The sequence below is a fragment of the Cryptosporidium sp. chipmunk genotype I genome, assembly GCF_004936735.1.
Source record: "Cryptosporidium sp. chipmunk genotype I strain 37763 chromosome Unknown contig_34, whole genome shotgun sequence".
In the NCBI taxonomy this organism is placed as follows: Eukaryota; Apicomplexa; class Conoidasida; order Eucoccidiorida; family Cryptosporidiidae; genus Cryptosporidium; species Cryptosporidium sp. chipmunk genotype I.
Genome location: NW_027125595.1, coordinates 14,525 through 29,643, shown reverse-complemented (window position 1 = coordinate 29,643; position 15,119 = coordinate 14,525). Strand labels below are relative to the sequence as shown.

The window sequence follows — 15,119 nt, the reverse complement described above, 5'->3', positions numbered from 1 at the left end:
CTAAAATTATATAACCACTTTTATATTAAATAAACTTATTATAAAGTTAATCCCCAATACCTACCCCCAGCCTAAAAATAGAGAGAATACCAGTAAAAAAAAACAATAAAGACGCGGTTCAAGTAATTTTCTCAATTCTGTAATATTAATTAAATATCTAAAATTATTTTCGTGTGTGTTTGGCGGGGAAAATTGAAGTTTTTTCATAACTGATTTTTTGTTTAGGCGAGCAAAAATTGCAGAAATTTTCATTAAATTAGATTAGGGGGATATTTTATGAAAATTAATTGACACACAAAAATTATTTTCTACTAAGCAAAGTAATTATAGGTGAAAACTCATTGATAGGTTTCATATAGGATAGTGAAGAAAAGTTACGATTTTTAGTGTAACTTTGCATTACAAGACAAGAGAAATTTTAGTGGAAAATATTACAGAGAATTAAAGGTGAAAATCTTGGCAAACTTTGCCTTTTTCACGTAGAATATTCTGATTTAAAAAAAGGTTTACAAATACTTGTTGAAATTAATTTTTATCGAAAATGCCTATTTCAAACAACGATAGTGAGATAAAGGAAAGTAGATTATTTCCTGTAGGTTTTAAGAAGGAATTTTGTACTTTCTTAGAAAAGCCTCAAAGAGCCATATCTGAGAAAGATGTAATTTTGAATAAGTTGAACGAACCTTTGGATGAGGATATAAAAGCTTTAGAACTACATATGTTTGGATTGGTAACCTCACATTGGAGAAGTTCAAGAAAATACATCTTACATGGTAATAAGCGGAAGAATAATATTGAGGAAGGAGTTTTGAGTCCAAGTAATGATGGTATTGAGAAAATTTTTGATATTCTTAAATTGTCGATGAATTTTGCAGAAAATGAGGATGCCACATCTTTGAATGAACTATGGGAAAAAATTAAGCATCTAGATAGTGGAATGCTTACTTTAGTAGTATCTCTATTTAATCAAATGTGTATGATTACTAACTATGCAGAATCTGCTCAAAGAATACGTCAATGCAGGCAATTTGAGCGTGAGGTTTCCTCGATTTTAGATGAATCCCAAGCTTTTGTTGAGAATACTCCAAGTTCAAATTCAGATATAATATCTACTCATTCTCTTAGGGTTACTATTAAAAAGCTTCTCCAAGCTGGCTTTAGTAAGGAGCAGATCTATAAGTCAATTTGTGAACAAGAAGTTGATTTGGTTGTAACAGCTCATCCAACTCAGGCTCAAAGAATATCTGTGATAAAATGCTGCCAAAAGATAGGAGGGATAATGATATACCTGGATAGGGATGACTTAACCCCATTTGAGATTAATAATGCAAAGTATGAACTCCAAAGAGCCATGGCTATGCTATGGAATGTAGATACTTTAAGAAGAGCCAGACCAACTCCAGTAGATGAGGTTCAAAATACTGTAAATACTATTGAAGAGACAGTTTTTAGCACATTACCAACATTTCTTAGAAAAATTGACGAAATTTTGAATGATTTTGGAATGGATCCCTTACCTCCAACAAAAACACTATTTAAGTATTCATCTTGGGTTGGTGGAGACAGGGATGGGAATCCATATGTTACAGCAAAAGTAACTAGATTATCGGTAATAAATATGAGACTAAGAGCATGCAATCTGTTTCTACAAAAGATTGAAGATTTGATGTATGAGATCCCAGTAATTTCTGCACATGAAAAGCTAAAAGATTATGTTGATAATCTTCCAGATATAGAATTCTATATTAGACCTGCATCTCCTTGTGACTCTTTGAATAACTCAGGATGCACTACTAGTGATGCAACAGTAGGGCTACGTCCTTTCATGGGCTTCATTTCCGAGCATGAACTCTACAGACGACTTTTACATCACGTACGTATTAGACTTATTGCAACTAGAGATTACTACTTGGATGCATTAAATTTTGGACACTCAGTTAATTCTGAGACTAGAAGAGCTTTAGCATACCACTCAACAGAACAGATTCTTGAACCGCTAATTCTGATGTATAATGCTTTAGAAGATTATGATCAAGAAATTAAAACCAACTTTAAAGATGGTCTTCTTCCTGGAACAAAAATTTCAGTTCCATGGATTAGTGAATCTGGTTCAGTGTCTGCGAAGCTTGGAAGAGGGTTACTTTTGGATGTTATCCGACAAATTTCTGCATTTGGACTTTCATTAATGAGATTGGATATTCGTCAGGAAGCATCTAAACACGAAAAAGCCATGGATGAGATTTGTAAATATCTTGAAATTGGAAGTTATTCTGAGTTTTCTGAAGAGAAAAAACAAGAATTTCTTCTAAATTGTCTCAAATCTAAAAGACCTCTAATCCCCTACAGACTAAATTGGTCCAAAGAAACTACTGAGATTCTAGACACCTTCTATGAGTGCTCTCATCTTGGTGCTGAGGCTTTAGGATCTTACATCATATCAATGTGTATGAAGCCTTCTGATATACTTTGTGTTCACGTTTTCCAAAAGGAATACTTCTCCACAATTAGTGCTGATAGTGAATTCCATGCAGAAATCCATGATCTTAATAAGTTTATTAAAAGAAGAAGCTCAAGTATTTCCAATAGCAACAACTTAAATGTAGCAGCTAACACTGAAGTCCCTAATACCATTAATAAGAATGATGCAAGACAAAATGGAGGTATTTCTCCAGGTATTAATGATTCTCCAAAATCTTCAGCTGCTATTTTATCTTCAATCGCATCAAAAAGAATGAGAGTGGTACCTCTATTGGAAACTGTTGAGGCACTAAACAATGCAGAAAAGACTTTAGAAACACTTTTATCTAATGAATGGTATTTAAATTATGTTAAGACTATAGACGGAGGCATAGTGGAAGTGATGATTGGATACTCAGATAGCAGTAAAGATGGAGGCAGATTAACCTCAGGATGGCAGCTTTATAATGCTCAAGAAAGACTTTCAAATATTGCTAGAAAGTTTGGTGTAGAAATGGTATTTTTCCACGGAAGAGGAGGAAGCATTGGAAGAGGAGGTGGACCTCAACATTTAGCCATATTAAGTCAGCCTCCAAATACAATTACATCTTTGATGAGAATTACAGTTCAAGGAGAGGCAATTACCCAATCATTTGGTCTTTCAGAAATAGCCTTTAAAACTTGGGAGATTTACTGTTCAGCAATTTTGGAATCCAGAATAAGTGCTTTGGATATTCCAAATATCAATAGTTGTGAATTAAATAATAACCTCGGATATGAGACAAAAGTCAAAGATTCTTGGAGGGAACTACTTGATCAAATGAGCGATTTTTCAATGAAAGAGTACAGAAAGATTGTTTTTGGAGAAGGTAATTCAGATTTTACTTCAGATGAATTTGTTGCCTATTTTAGAAGTGTAACACCTGAAAAAGAAATTAGTGAGCTTAATTTAGGAAGTAGACCATCAAAAAGAAAATCCGGAGGTATCGAAACTTTAAGAGCAATCCCATGGGTATTTGCTTGGACCCAAATTAGATCTCATCTTCCAGTATGGTTGGGATTAAGTGCAGCATTGGAGGAGATGAAAAGACAGAAAAAGTTGCATTTAGTCACAGAAATGTACGAAAATTGGCCATTTATGAAAAGCTTTTTCGACTTGGTGTCCATGATTTTATTAAAAGCTGATGTAAATATCTTTGAGTTATATAATCGTATTTTAGCTCCTCCTGATTTACAAAAGATTGGAGATCTTTTGATTTCAAAGCTTAAAGATACCATTAAACTCGTTATGGAAGTAACTAAAGAAAAACAACTTCTGGATTCTGACTTTGTCACTAGAAAAGCTATTCTACTTAGATTTTCTTGGTTAGCTCCTTGCCATCTTGTCCAAATTGAATGTATCAATCGCAGGAGAAAAATTTTAAACTCTTCTGCAAATACTGCTGAAATTAATGAAATAGAATTGAGCAAGATTGAAAATGCTCTCAAGATTTCAATCCAATCAATATCTGCAGGCATGAAGTTCACTGGATAATAACTAAACAACCAATTTTATTCATCTATCCTAGTTTTTAATTCAAGTAAAATTAGGTTAAGAATATTGCATAATTTTCAAGTTAATTATCCAAATTAGTATTTTTCTTTTTTTTTGACTAGGAGAAAAAACTATATTATCGTAAGAAACTTGGTCTAAAATATTAAAAGCATTAATTATCTGTATCTAATTGAAATTTTTGAAGTATATACTAAATTCAACCTATAAATGAAATATGCAATTTCTGCACTATTCATACTTGAAACTACTCAAAAGTTCCACTGAACCTCATTTAATACAAGCTAGTTTGTTTCATTATTGAAATGAACTCTTCTTCATTGATTTCACCATCCATATCTTTGTCGAATTCCTCAATCATTGCCTGAAGTTCATCATCAGAAATGCTTTCTCCAAGCTCTCTGGCTACTCTACGAAGATTCTTGAGAGAAATCTTTCCTGTGTTATCATCATCAAACAACTTAAAAGCCTTGAGAATTTCTTCTCGGGGATCTCTCTCCAATATCTTCTGCGTCATAATCTCTACAAAATCCTTGTACTCTACTTGCCCACTCCCCGATTTGTCATACTCACGCATTATTTCCAGAACTTGTGCTTTTTTTACCTCAAATCCTAAAGCTCTCATTGCGACTTTTAGTTCATGGTAATCTATTCTCCCAGTCTTTTCTGTATCAAAAAGCTCAAAGGCTTCTTTAATCTCTTGTTTTTGCTCATCAGATATCTCATTCCTCAATCTTCTTCTTCTAGAAGCTGCTCCAGAGGATGTTCCTCCTACAGTAATTCCACCAACATGTTCTTTTCTTTGTAACATTCTTCAAAGGTCTGTTTATTGCCAAACAAAGGCTAGATAGTATAATACAGGCAGATAACTCTGAAGACTCCTAGCCTGCACTACTTAAGAGCTGTTTATGTTTAAACTAAAAATAATATGAAATAATAAAAGCAATTTCTTCCACCTCTCTTTTAGCTCCACCAAAAAATGTATTTCGTTTAATTTAAGCAACTTCTAGTTTACCCCTCCCCCCTCACCACCACATGTAAACAACTGACAGCCCGCCAAAATTTTTGAAATGCTCTAAAAAAAAAAGGGAAACTAAGTAGACGAAAGTTTCAAGTATTCAATTCCAAGTATAAAGACGTTTAAGATATAGAATAGCTAAACATCATGAATGCATACAAAAATCTGGTATTTTATCAGACTGTGAAATACATGTTTAAGCCTAATCATCACAAAAAATATATGTATATATACATAAGTTAGAAACATGAAAAAAAGTAATATCAAACTATAACTTGAAAATTTAATAATTAAATGATCAAAAACTGTATAGTTCGCAATTCAAATATTAAGGAAATAAATATATTGGTACTGGTTATAACATAAAAATGTGGTTTTAGCGCCTAAACTGTAAAACTCGAGATTTATTAAATTGGTAAAACTTCTCTAATGCATTCTAAGACAAAATTTTTATTCCTTTCGTTTAATTAAATAATATTCAAGAGATTTCAAAAAAATGATTCCCGAATATACAAAAGTCCATATTCTTATTCTTGTCATTCTTTATTTCTCTTTATTCAATTTTAATTTACGCTCTTTTAATCCTTATTTTACACAATCGTTTTTGCAAGCTAATACAAAGAAATTCTTTCCTCCTAAAGGCTCATTTAACTATATGTTACCCGGTGGCACATATATTCCCTCTGGTCAATCTACAGTTCGGAGACCTCGATCAAGTTCACTTAAACATAAACACTTAGAAACTTCCACGCATAATCGAAGGTCAAATAGTGCTACCGGTTCTTCGAATTATGATGATATTAGTACCTCTAACCCTGTTCCATTTCCTCTTCCTCCACCAGACTACGATGACGATCCATCTCAAAGTACGGTTGATAGAATTAGAAGGAGCAGTGAATCTTCTACTCAATTAGTGGTCGCACCCCCTGAATTATTACTACCAGAACCAGATTACCACGATGAAGATCTAGAAGAAAAGACAAAAGAATCAAACAAATCAAGGAATACCATTAGAAGAACTTTATCTAGAAAAAGCGGCTTTGGTATTTCTAATCTGTTAGCTAACCAGGCTGTATCTGTGGCTAGAAGGTCATTTTCTAAAGGTGATTCACAAAAAGAAACTGTTGAAGAAAAAGTAGCTAGAAGAAGATCTAGAAGTTTATCAAGAGAAATTTTTCTTTATGTGGATGATACTCAATTTTCTAACCAAGTTTTAAGTTTAGAAATTCCGCAAAACTTGCGGGAAGAATGTAAAGATGTATTTGCTCAATTATTGTCTTTAATTCAAAAAATAAACTCAGAGGTCAGAGAACTTAATGTAATTAAAGAATACATTAGAAATTGTAATTGTGAAACTAATAACTGTGCAAGATGCCAGGATCATTTTAGCTTATATAATTTTCACAAAGCAAAATACCTTGAAAATAAAAGCTCAATGGAATCCAAAACTGAATTTTTGTTTGATCATTGTTTTTCAGGCTCATTAAACAAATATGAGTCTTCATATTACTCCAGATACTTCCAGGAATTGTTTAGTGCATTATATGATCAAATTATTAAAAAGAATAGACTTTATACAAGAAACTTATTGCTTAAATGCGATATAGTTACTATTACTGACAAGATCATTGAAAAGCAAACTAAATGTAGAAGTTGTAAAAAGAAACGTGAAGTTTGTAAGGAACACTCCAATTTGTTACAACAATTACGCGAAATAGAATCCGCCAAAACAAAAAATATTGCGGATATCTCGCTAATAATGGAGGATGTTCTTTTAAAAATAGGAAATTTACCGACTAGAATGGTTAGAGACCTTTATAGATTAGAAGAAGAGGACGAGAAATTCCTCACATCTCAAATTATTGTTAAGGAATGTATGAAGAAATTAAGTATTAAATCGACTGACATGTCAGCACTAAATAAGATTTTCCACAAAAATAAGTCTTCCAGTAAGAAGAGCTTAAGAAAAAAGCCTTCTCTGGGGAGCACCGCTACTAAGCCTAGCTCATTTAGACCGGGTTTCGTCGGAAATACTCAAACTAGTTCTGCAAGAAAAACGCAAAAAACTGCTCAAGTATCTTCCACATCATCACTTAGTACATCATCTAGGAGACCATCGAGCCGTCCTTATGAAGGAGCATCAGGTACAACAACTCAGAGAGCAAGCCAAAGACTAAGTACCAGGGCAAAATCAATTTCTAGGAGAACTCCTTCGGGTGCTTCCAGGAGAACACCTAGTTCTGTAGGTATCAAAGACTCTTATCATAGTTCTCAATCTCCTCACCCATCTTTACTAACTCAGCATATGAAAACCTCTCCTTATGGACCATTTACAGGTCCTGAATCAGGAGCTATTCCCAAAACTAAATGGAATGGAGAAGGACATGTGAATACTACAAGTTATTTCTCTGGAGCTACTGCAAAAAAATCAAAAGGTCATAAAAAGGATAGTAAAGCTTCAAAGAATAAGAGGCTTCCCAGCTAAATAACTCAATAAACTGCAGACGGTAATCATGAGTGACTTGAACTTTGTACATATTTAATTGTTCAAAAAAACATCTGCTGGGTTTACCGCAAAAAGGTGCTTAACTGAAGCTAATCATTACGGTGTGTCAGTAATTGAAAAGCAATAACCAGGTACCTACCAAGGCTCCAATATTTGAGATTCCTGGAAGTTGCCAAAAATGTGAAATAGAATGACGTTACATATTGTGTAAATGTTGTCATAGTAAATGATGGCAACTTTATTGTGTCTATACACGATTTGATTTTAGATCTGTTTCCTGATGTGTGTTGGGCTTGAAATTTACAATAATTTCAAAACATGGATTAAATTAATCAATGTGTATATTATTTCAAATTTGGGAGTAAATGGGTATTTTTATCATCTAGCATTTAAAAATCTTCATGTTTTTTTTCATTGTGTGCACTAAGTAATAAACAATACAGGATAATAATAGTTTTAAAAGGGCTTGAAATATTCTGAAATAGTTGTTTGCTTTTCATCTTAAATATTTTAATCTATTCTAGAGTCGGACGTACCAGAATAGTTGAGTACCCCTACATCCAAATTGAGATATTTCTCAGCACAGCCTACTATTATTACTGGAATAGTTTAGTTACTGATGAGTATTTTTAATTATTTTTTTCTTTTTTTCTTTGTTAGTTTTACTTTTTTTTTTTTCCCAATATATTTCTTAATTGCAATGTAAAAGTTGCATGAAAAATCATTATAATAGGCGCCAACATTAAAATATTAAATCCAACAATCAATTTTAACTAAAAAATTCAAGGTTTAGTAATCTGAGCTCAAATAAAAAAGAAAGCTAATTTGAAAGGTATATGTTGTGTATAAATTGTGGAAAAGTTTTTTTAGAATGAACTGATATGTTTATTTTAGAAAAACGTGCACGTTCAAAGCAAGGTTAAAATATGAGAATAATAATCATTTTATTTGTTTTATTATTTACTCAAAGTAATTTTCAAGTAAATGATTTAAACATTTTTCAGGAAAGCTTTATAAGGTTAAAATTACTTTCAAATATTAATGATAACGCTTCTGAAGGCGGAAATGGCGAGCAAATACCTGAAGAGCTCCAGGGAGCAGCTGGAGGATATTGTGAAGAATGTGAAAAAGAAGGTAACAAAAGGTTATGCACGCACTCCAATGGTAATGAAAAAGACTTTTCAACATTTATTCCTGCCTCATACTCTGATATAGATGAAGAAATATCCGAAATAAACCAACAATTTTCTGATTTAGAGTTAAGTACTGATCAAGATAAGCAGGATGAAGAAAGTGATCCTTTTAGAGGATTGTCACTTAGTAAAACTATCCAAAAAATTACGAAAACTGATATAGAAGGCTTTGGAACTGAAGTTGAGGTACTTTTAAAAGATTTGGTGAAAGTACACAAAGCAATTAGAAAGAATTTTGTTACCGAAGAAAACGTCCTATCGCTCTTTGAACTATGTAATCAACTTAAGGATGCGATAATATTTCTTTCTAGTGCTGTTGATGAAATTGTTAGACAGCATAGAAGGAACAAAGATACTTTGTTTAAAATGATTCAAAAAAATCGAAATTGTACAACTTATAGAGTTTTCAATCTTCGAAATGAAAATAAACAACTTATTTTAAAAGCTAGCATAATCAAAATCAGACTTCGGAACCTTAAAATGGCATTTTCAAAGTACTGCATGCCTGAAAGAGAAAGAATTTTGTTTTTAATGAGACAGTCCATTGTTGGAAGATTTATGAGTACTCGGCTATACAGAGAGAAAATTAGAAGAATTTACAATCTTAAATTTCTTCCATACATACAAGGCAACCATGTTTGTCCATTTGATCATACTTCTAATAGATGTACGAAAAAAAATCCATGCAAACAATGTAAGGAGTTTAATTCCCAATTTATATCAGGTGAATTTGAAAAAGAACTAAAAAAGGTTAATAGTATTGAAAGACAATTTAATAAAATCTCCAGAGTAAGAGGTCAGGACTATTATACACAATTGGACGAGTACAGTAGTTTGGAAAGGGAACTTCGAGAACTTGAGTCCAATGAGGTTTCTAGTGAAAATCCACCGCACGAATCTAATTTGGAGGATAGATCAGACAATAATCTTTCAAAATTACCAAGCAAACCAAAAAAATCTAAAAGTCCATTAATTTCTGTTACCAAGCTTAATAACATGATTAATAAAAAACACAGATCTAGGATTTTACAGAAACAAATGAAGAGAGAAGAAAAAAAGCGTGATTTTAATAAGAAAAGTAAATGGGATCTAAAATCTAATCTTACAAAATTTAAAAGTGAATTAAAAAAAGAAAAGGATAAAGGAAAAAATAAAATTATGATTAGCTCTCCAGTCATTTCATCAAACCCACAAGATTGTTCTCAGAAAGATGTTAATAATCAAGATCCAAGTAATATTCCTTATAATACTCAGGGTGCTCAAAATACTGCCAGTAACAATATGGATGCTACCAGTAGCGATATAAATATTACAAATATTGACCGTACAATAAAATCTGAGAAAGGCAGTAAATTAAAATCTCAAACCCAGTATACCTCAGCTAAAAGTGCCGTTAGAATTGGAAATGTTGAACCAGTAAAAAATAAAAAGTCTAAAGAGTTTCAAATTTCGTCTCTTAAACTAGACCCAATAACTAGGATATTACATGATAAAATTGTTGCTCAAAGAAGTAAAAGAAATAAAAAAAATAAAATTATAATTAATAGTGACGGTGAAAAAGATTCTAATTCAAGCAATATTGCTTGTGAACGAAAAGATTCTGAAACTAGCTCGTGCGCAATACAAAGGCCATTTACTGATAGTGATTTTGAGGATTTTAGCGATTCATTCAGTGAGGATGAGTTTGATACTTACTCGGAATCATCTCTCAATGGCCAAGCCACATCTTCCATTAATGAATCTTTAATCGTTAATAAGCATTCTAAATCAGAAAATAATCATGATTCAATGAATCAGACCAATATTTCTGGTCCTGAAAATAGAATGCATGAAACTCTGGATTCTGTTGTCACAAGTTTTCGTTTTGAGAATGAAGAATCTAGCTCAAAACTACCAGGTTCTGATACTACACAATTGGTAATTCAAGAGAATTCAATACAGAATACTCGAATTGAACAGCCTCCTGAGCAAAGCGATTCCCATACTGAAGTTACTGGCCATTTTGCGCCTCTATATACTCCAGAAGGTTCACTTCAATTGCATCCATCACCTAAACAGCAACATATTCCGAGAATAATAACGGGAATTGCTCGCAGGCCTCATTTAAAACAATCTAATAAAAAAGTCAGATTTAATTCTCAATTAGATAAAGAACATTTATTTGATAATATTGAAGAACGAGACGATAGTCTAATATCAAAGCAGTCAAAACTTTCCGAATCAACTTCAATTGGCAAACCTCAAACTGGCATTTTGAAAAAAGTTCTAGCTAAAACACAATGCGGGCATCTAAACAAAAATTGCAAAATTTTGTTCAAAAGTGCTCATGGAGATGAAAGAAAACATACAAATATCCAGAAACATCAACGTACTGCTAGCAGAGGTCCTTTAACTCAAAATAAACTTAAACGCTTACTGAAGAAATACCAAACTCAAAAGAGTAAAAATCTGGCTGGAGAAAATGTTCTACTTCGAAATGATGAACAAAGATGTCCTTCACCTACTATCCCAAAAACTATCCCAAAACCACCGCCATTCCCTGCGCCTCCTCCTCCTATTCCCTTTACTGATAGATCTCCATCCCCCATTCCTTCACAGCAGGAAAACTTTCATGAAAGTCCACTCAGTGAAGCTTCAAGCGAATCAAATACAACTGCTGAGGAAGATAATGAGGGCTCGAGTTCAGACCCGGCAGTGGACAATGTGATTAGTCAAGGGAATTCTCAATTAAATAAACCAAAAACTAATAGAAAACCCATTACAAAGAGAGAAATGAAAAAATTATTGGAAAGGCGTCGAGTCCAAACTAATAAAAATCTGACTGGAGGAAATTCTAAAACTCTAGATGCTGAAGGCCATGGAAGTGAACAAAGTGACTTTTCCCCTATTATCCCGAGTCCGCCTCCATTCCCTGCACCTCCTCCTCCTATCCCATTTCCTATTAAATCTCCATCCTCTGTTTCTCCACAGGGAGAAAACCTTGATGAAAGTCTACTCAGTGGAACTTCAAGCGAATCAAATACAACTACTGAGGAAGATAATGAGGACTCTACTCCAGAGCCAGTAGTGGACAATCTGAGTAGACAAGGAGTTTCTCAATTATCTAAACCAAAAACTAATAGAAAACCCATTACAAAGAGAGAAATGAAAAAATTATTGGAAAGGCGTCGAGTCCAAACTAATAAAAATCTGACTGGAGGAAATTCTAAAACTCTAGATGCTGAAGGCCATGGAAGTGAACAAAGTGACTTTTCCCCTATTATCCCGAGTCCGCCTCCATTCCCTGCACCTCCTCCTCCTATCCCATTTCCTATTAAATCTCCATCCTCTGTTTCTCCACAGGGAGAAAACCTTGATGAAAGTCTACTCAGTGGAACTTCAAGCGAATCAAATACAACTACTGAGGAAGATAATGAGGACTCTACTCCAGAGCCAGTAGTGGACAATCTGAGTAGACAAGGAGTTTCTCAATTATCTAAACCAAAAACTAATAGAAAACCCATTACAAAGAAAGCAATTCAAGGATTATTGGAAAAATACCGAACTCAAACTAATAAAAGTCTGAATAAACGGAATTCTAGAACTCTAGATGATGAACGAAGATTTCCCTCGCCTTCTATCCCAGAAACTATCCCTAGACCACCCCCATTCCCTGCGCCTCCCCCTCCTATCTCATTTCCTAGTAGTTCCGTATTCCCTATTCCTTCACAGCAGGAAAAATCTCGTGAAAGTCCACTCAGTGGAACTTCAAGCGAACCAAATACAGCTTCTGAAGAAGATAATGAGGACTCTACTCCAGAGCCAGTAGTGGACAATATGAGTAGCCAAGGAGTTTCTCAATTATCTAAACCAAAAACTAATAGAAAACCCATTACAAAGAAAGCAATTCAAGGATTATTGGAAAAATACCGAACTCGAACTAATAAAAATTTTACTGGAGGAAATTTTAGAACTCTAGATATTGAACAAAAAACTCTTTCAAATAATATCTCACAGCCTATTCAAAGTCCACCTCCATTCCTTGCACCTCCCCCTTTTTCTATCCCATTTCCTATTAGATCTTCATCCCCATCTCTGATACAACAGGAAAAACTCGATGAAAGTCCACTCAGTGGAGCTTCGAGTGAATCAAATACAACTGCTGAGGGAGATAATGAGGGTTCGAGTTCGGAGCCAGTAATGGATAGTGTGAGTAACCAAGGGTATTCTCAATTAAATAAACCAAAAACTAATAGAAAACCCATTACAAAGAAAGCAATTCAAGGATTATTGGAAAAATACCGAACTCAAACTAATAAAAGTCTGAATAAACGGAATTCTAGAACTCTAGATGATGAACGAAGATTTCCCTCGCCTTCTATCCCAGAAACTATCCCTAGACCACTCCCATTCCCTGCGCCTCCCCCTCCTATCCCATTTCCTATTAAATCTCCATTCCCTATTCCTTCACAGCATGAAAACTTTCATGAAAGTCCACTCAGTGGAACTTCAAGCGAACCAAATACAACTGCTGAGGAAGATAATGAGGACTCTACTCCAGAGCCAACAGTGGACAATGTGAGTAACCAAGGGTATTCTCAATTAAATAAACCAAAAACTAATAGAAAACCCATTACAAAGAAAGCAATTCAAAGATTATTGGAAAAACACCGAACTCAAACTAATAAAAGTCTGACTGTGGAGAATTCTAGAACTCTTGATATTGAACAAAGAGATACTTCCCCTACTATCCCAAGACCGCCTCCGTTTCCACTCCCTGTACCCTCCACTCCTTCTATCCCCTACCCTAACAGATCTCAATCCCATATTCAGACACAACACAAAGGTATTGGCAAAGACTTTAAATATAAAATTTCAAATATGCGAGAAGTTATTAATGAAGAGCAAAAAAAAACAAGCTCTCAGCTGAATTCGAATAAAACTCGAAAAAAGAGGAGAGAACTCAGAAGTAAGTGGAAACCAAGTACCATACTCAAACTGAAAAGGTACTTTAAAAAAAGAGAAAATGAACTGGAAAGACGAAAAGATGACGATGAAGAAGATGAGAAGGAAGATGAAGAGGAATCTGATTATGAAAACGTCAATGATCCATTTAATCAAAGACCTCCCTCTCCTCCACAGCCACCAACTTTATCCCATCCATCTGCACCGCAATCACACACTCCGAAATCTTTTTATTCTTCTAATTCCTATCGAAAAGAAGGCTCTAATAAAAATCTTAATAGTGAAACCTTAATTAATTCAGGAATATATGCAAAAAAAAAGAAAATGAATTTCAACCTAGCAAATACTAGAACTTATCATCAAGAAATGTTTCCCAGATTAGAAAAAACAATAATTAAAAGAAAATTTACCAAAAAAGCTGAATCATCTAATAGACAAAATTCAGCAAGTATGGATGCCGATGAAGTAAGTACTTTGAGAAATTTAAATAAATTTGAAGAAGGAAATAAAGAAGGTACTATTAGGCAAATTTTTCCTAAAGCCCTTTCATCTCACTCAAAATTTCGAATTAAAAAAAAAGGAAGTTCTAAAAATAAAATAACACATAATGCTCGTCATTTTCTAACAAAAAGACTAAATTTGAAATCATTAAAAAGTCAAAAAAAAACTAAAAATCATACAAAAAATAATAAACACCCATCAAATACAACTACTTCATCAAATTATAATTCAAGTTCGAATAGTATGAATGGCATATTATTAACTCGGCGTTCAAGTAACAGAAACAAGCCAGCAAATGGTAAGACAATTGCAAGAGCTAGAACTTCTATTAGGAAAAGACTTAGAAAACCTGAAGGATTTTCTGGGGTTCCAACTAATCGTCATTTTACTGATAATTCTAGTGCAAGTTCTAGTGAAGTAGATTTAGTAGATAATCCATCAAGGAGAGCTAGTACAATTAATCGAAATGGTTCTAAAAAACTAAAAAAAACTCGCAAATCAAATAAAAGGAACTAGAAAATAAACAAAAATCTTTTTTCGAAGAAACTACATTCACCAGTAAAAGTAATCCTAATAATAGCAAATCTGAGAAACTTAAGAAACACAAAAAAGGTTTTTTAAAATCTATTTCGAGAAAATCGACCGGATCAAGGTCTTATAAAAATAAGACCTAGAATTAGCTCAACAACTGCCAAAGATGATGAATCAAGCAGCAAACAATTATTTAAACCAATTCTAAGCGATTCAGAAGAGAAGTTAATTTAATCCATACCAGCAATAAATTTCATGAACTAGCAATTTATTTAAAAAAAAATTTTATTATAGTTGTTAGATTCAGAATACTTTGATTTTTTTGGGTTAAATCCACTCATTTCCGAACATTCGCTATATTTATCCCGAATTTAATAGAGCCAAAAATGTTAATAATACTATGAAAAAAAAAAGCCG

At 33.4% G+C, this 15,119-nt stretch overlaps 4 protein-coding genes across 4 annotated transcripts; 3 read left to right on the top strand and 1 right to left on the bottom strand.

Annotated features, from left to right (window-relative positions):
* Positions 1-541: 541 nt before the first annotated feature.
* Positions 542-3,991, top strand: ELE39_002917 (phosphoenolpyruvate carboxylase; the record flags this gene model as incomplete). Its single annotated transcript, XM_067346021.1, has 1 exon — positions 542-3,991. The coding sequence occupies one exon, from the start codon at positions 542-544 to the stop codon at positions 3,989-3,991; it is 3,450 nt and encodes a 1,149-aa protein (XP_067201350.1).
* A 292-nt stretch (positions 3,992-4,283) lies between these two features.
* ELE39_002916 (centrin) lies at positions 4,284-4,820 on the bottom strand (the record flags this gene model as incomplete). The annotated part of the gene is made up of 1 exon (XM_067346020.1): positions 4,284-4,820. The coding sequence occupies one exon, from the start codon at positions 4,818-4,820 to the stop codon at positions 4,284-4,286; it is 537 nt and encodes a 178-aa protein (XP_067201349.1).
* A 703-nt stretch (positions 4,821-5,523) lies between these two features.
* On the top strand, positions 5,524-7,512 carry ELE39_002915 (signal peptide containing; the record flags this gene model as incomplete). The annotated part of the gene is made up of 1 exon (XM_067346019.1): positions 5,524-7,512. One exon carries the CDS (start codon positions 5,524-5,526, stop codon positions 7,510-7,512), a length of 1,989 nt encoding a protein of 662 aa, XP_067201348.1.
* Positions 7,513-8,459: 947 nt separating this feature from the next.
* ELE39_002914 (signal peptide containing large with proline stretches) lies at positions 8,460-14,687 on the top strand (the record flags this gene model as incomplete). Its single annotated transcript, XM_067346018.1, has 1 exon — positions 8,460-14,687. The coding sequence occupies one exon, from the start codon at positions 8,460-8,462 to the stop codon at positions 14,685-14,687; it is 6,228 nt and encodes a 2,075-aa protein (XP_067201347.1).
* Between the last annotated feature and the right edge of the window lie 432 nt (positions 14,688-15,119).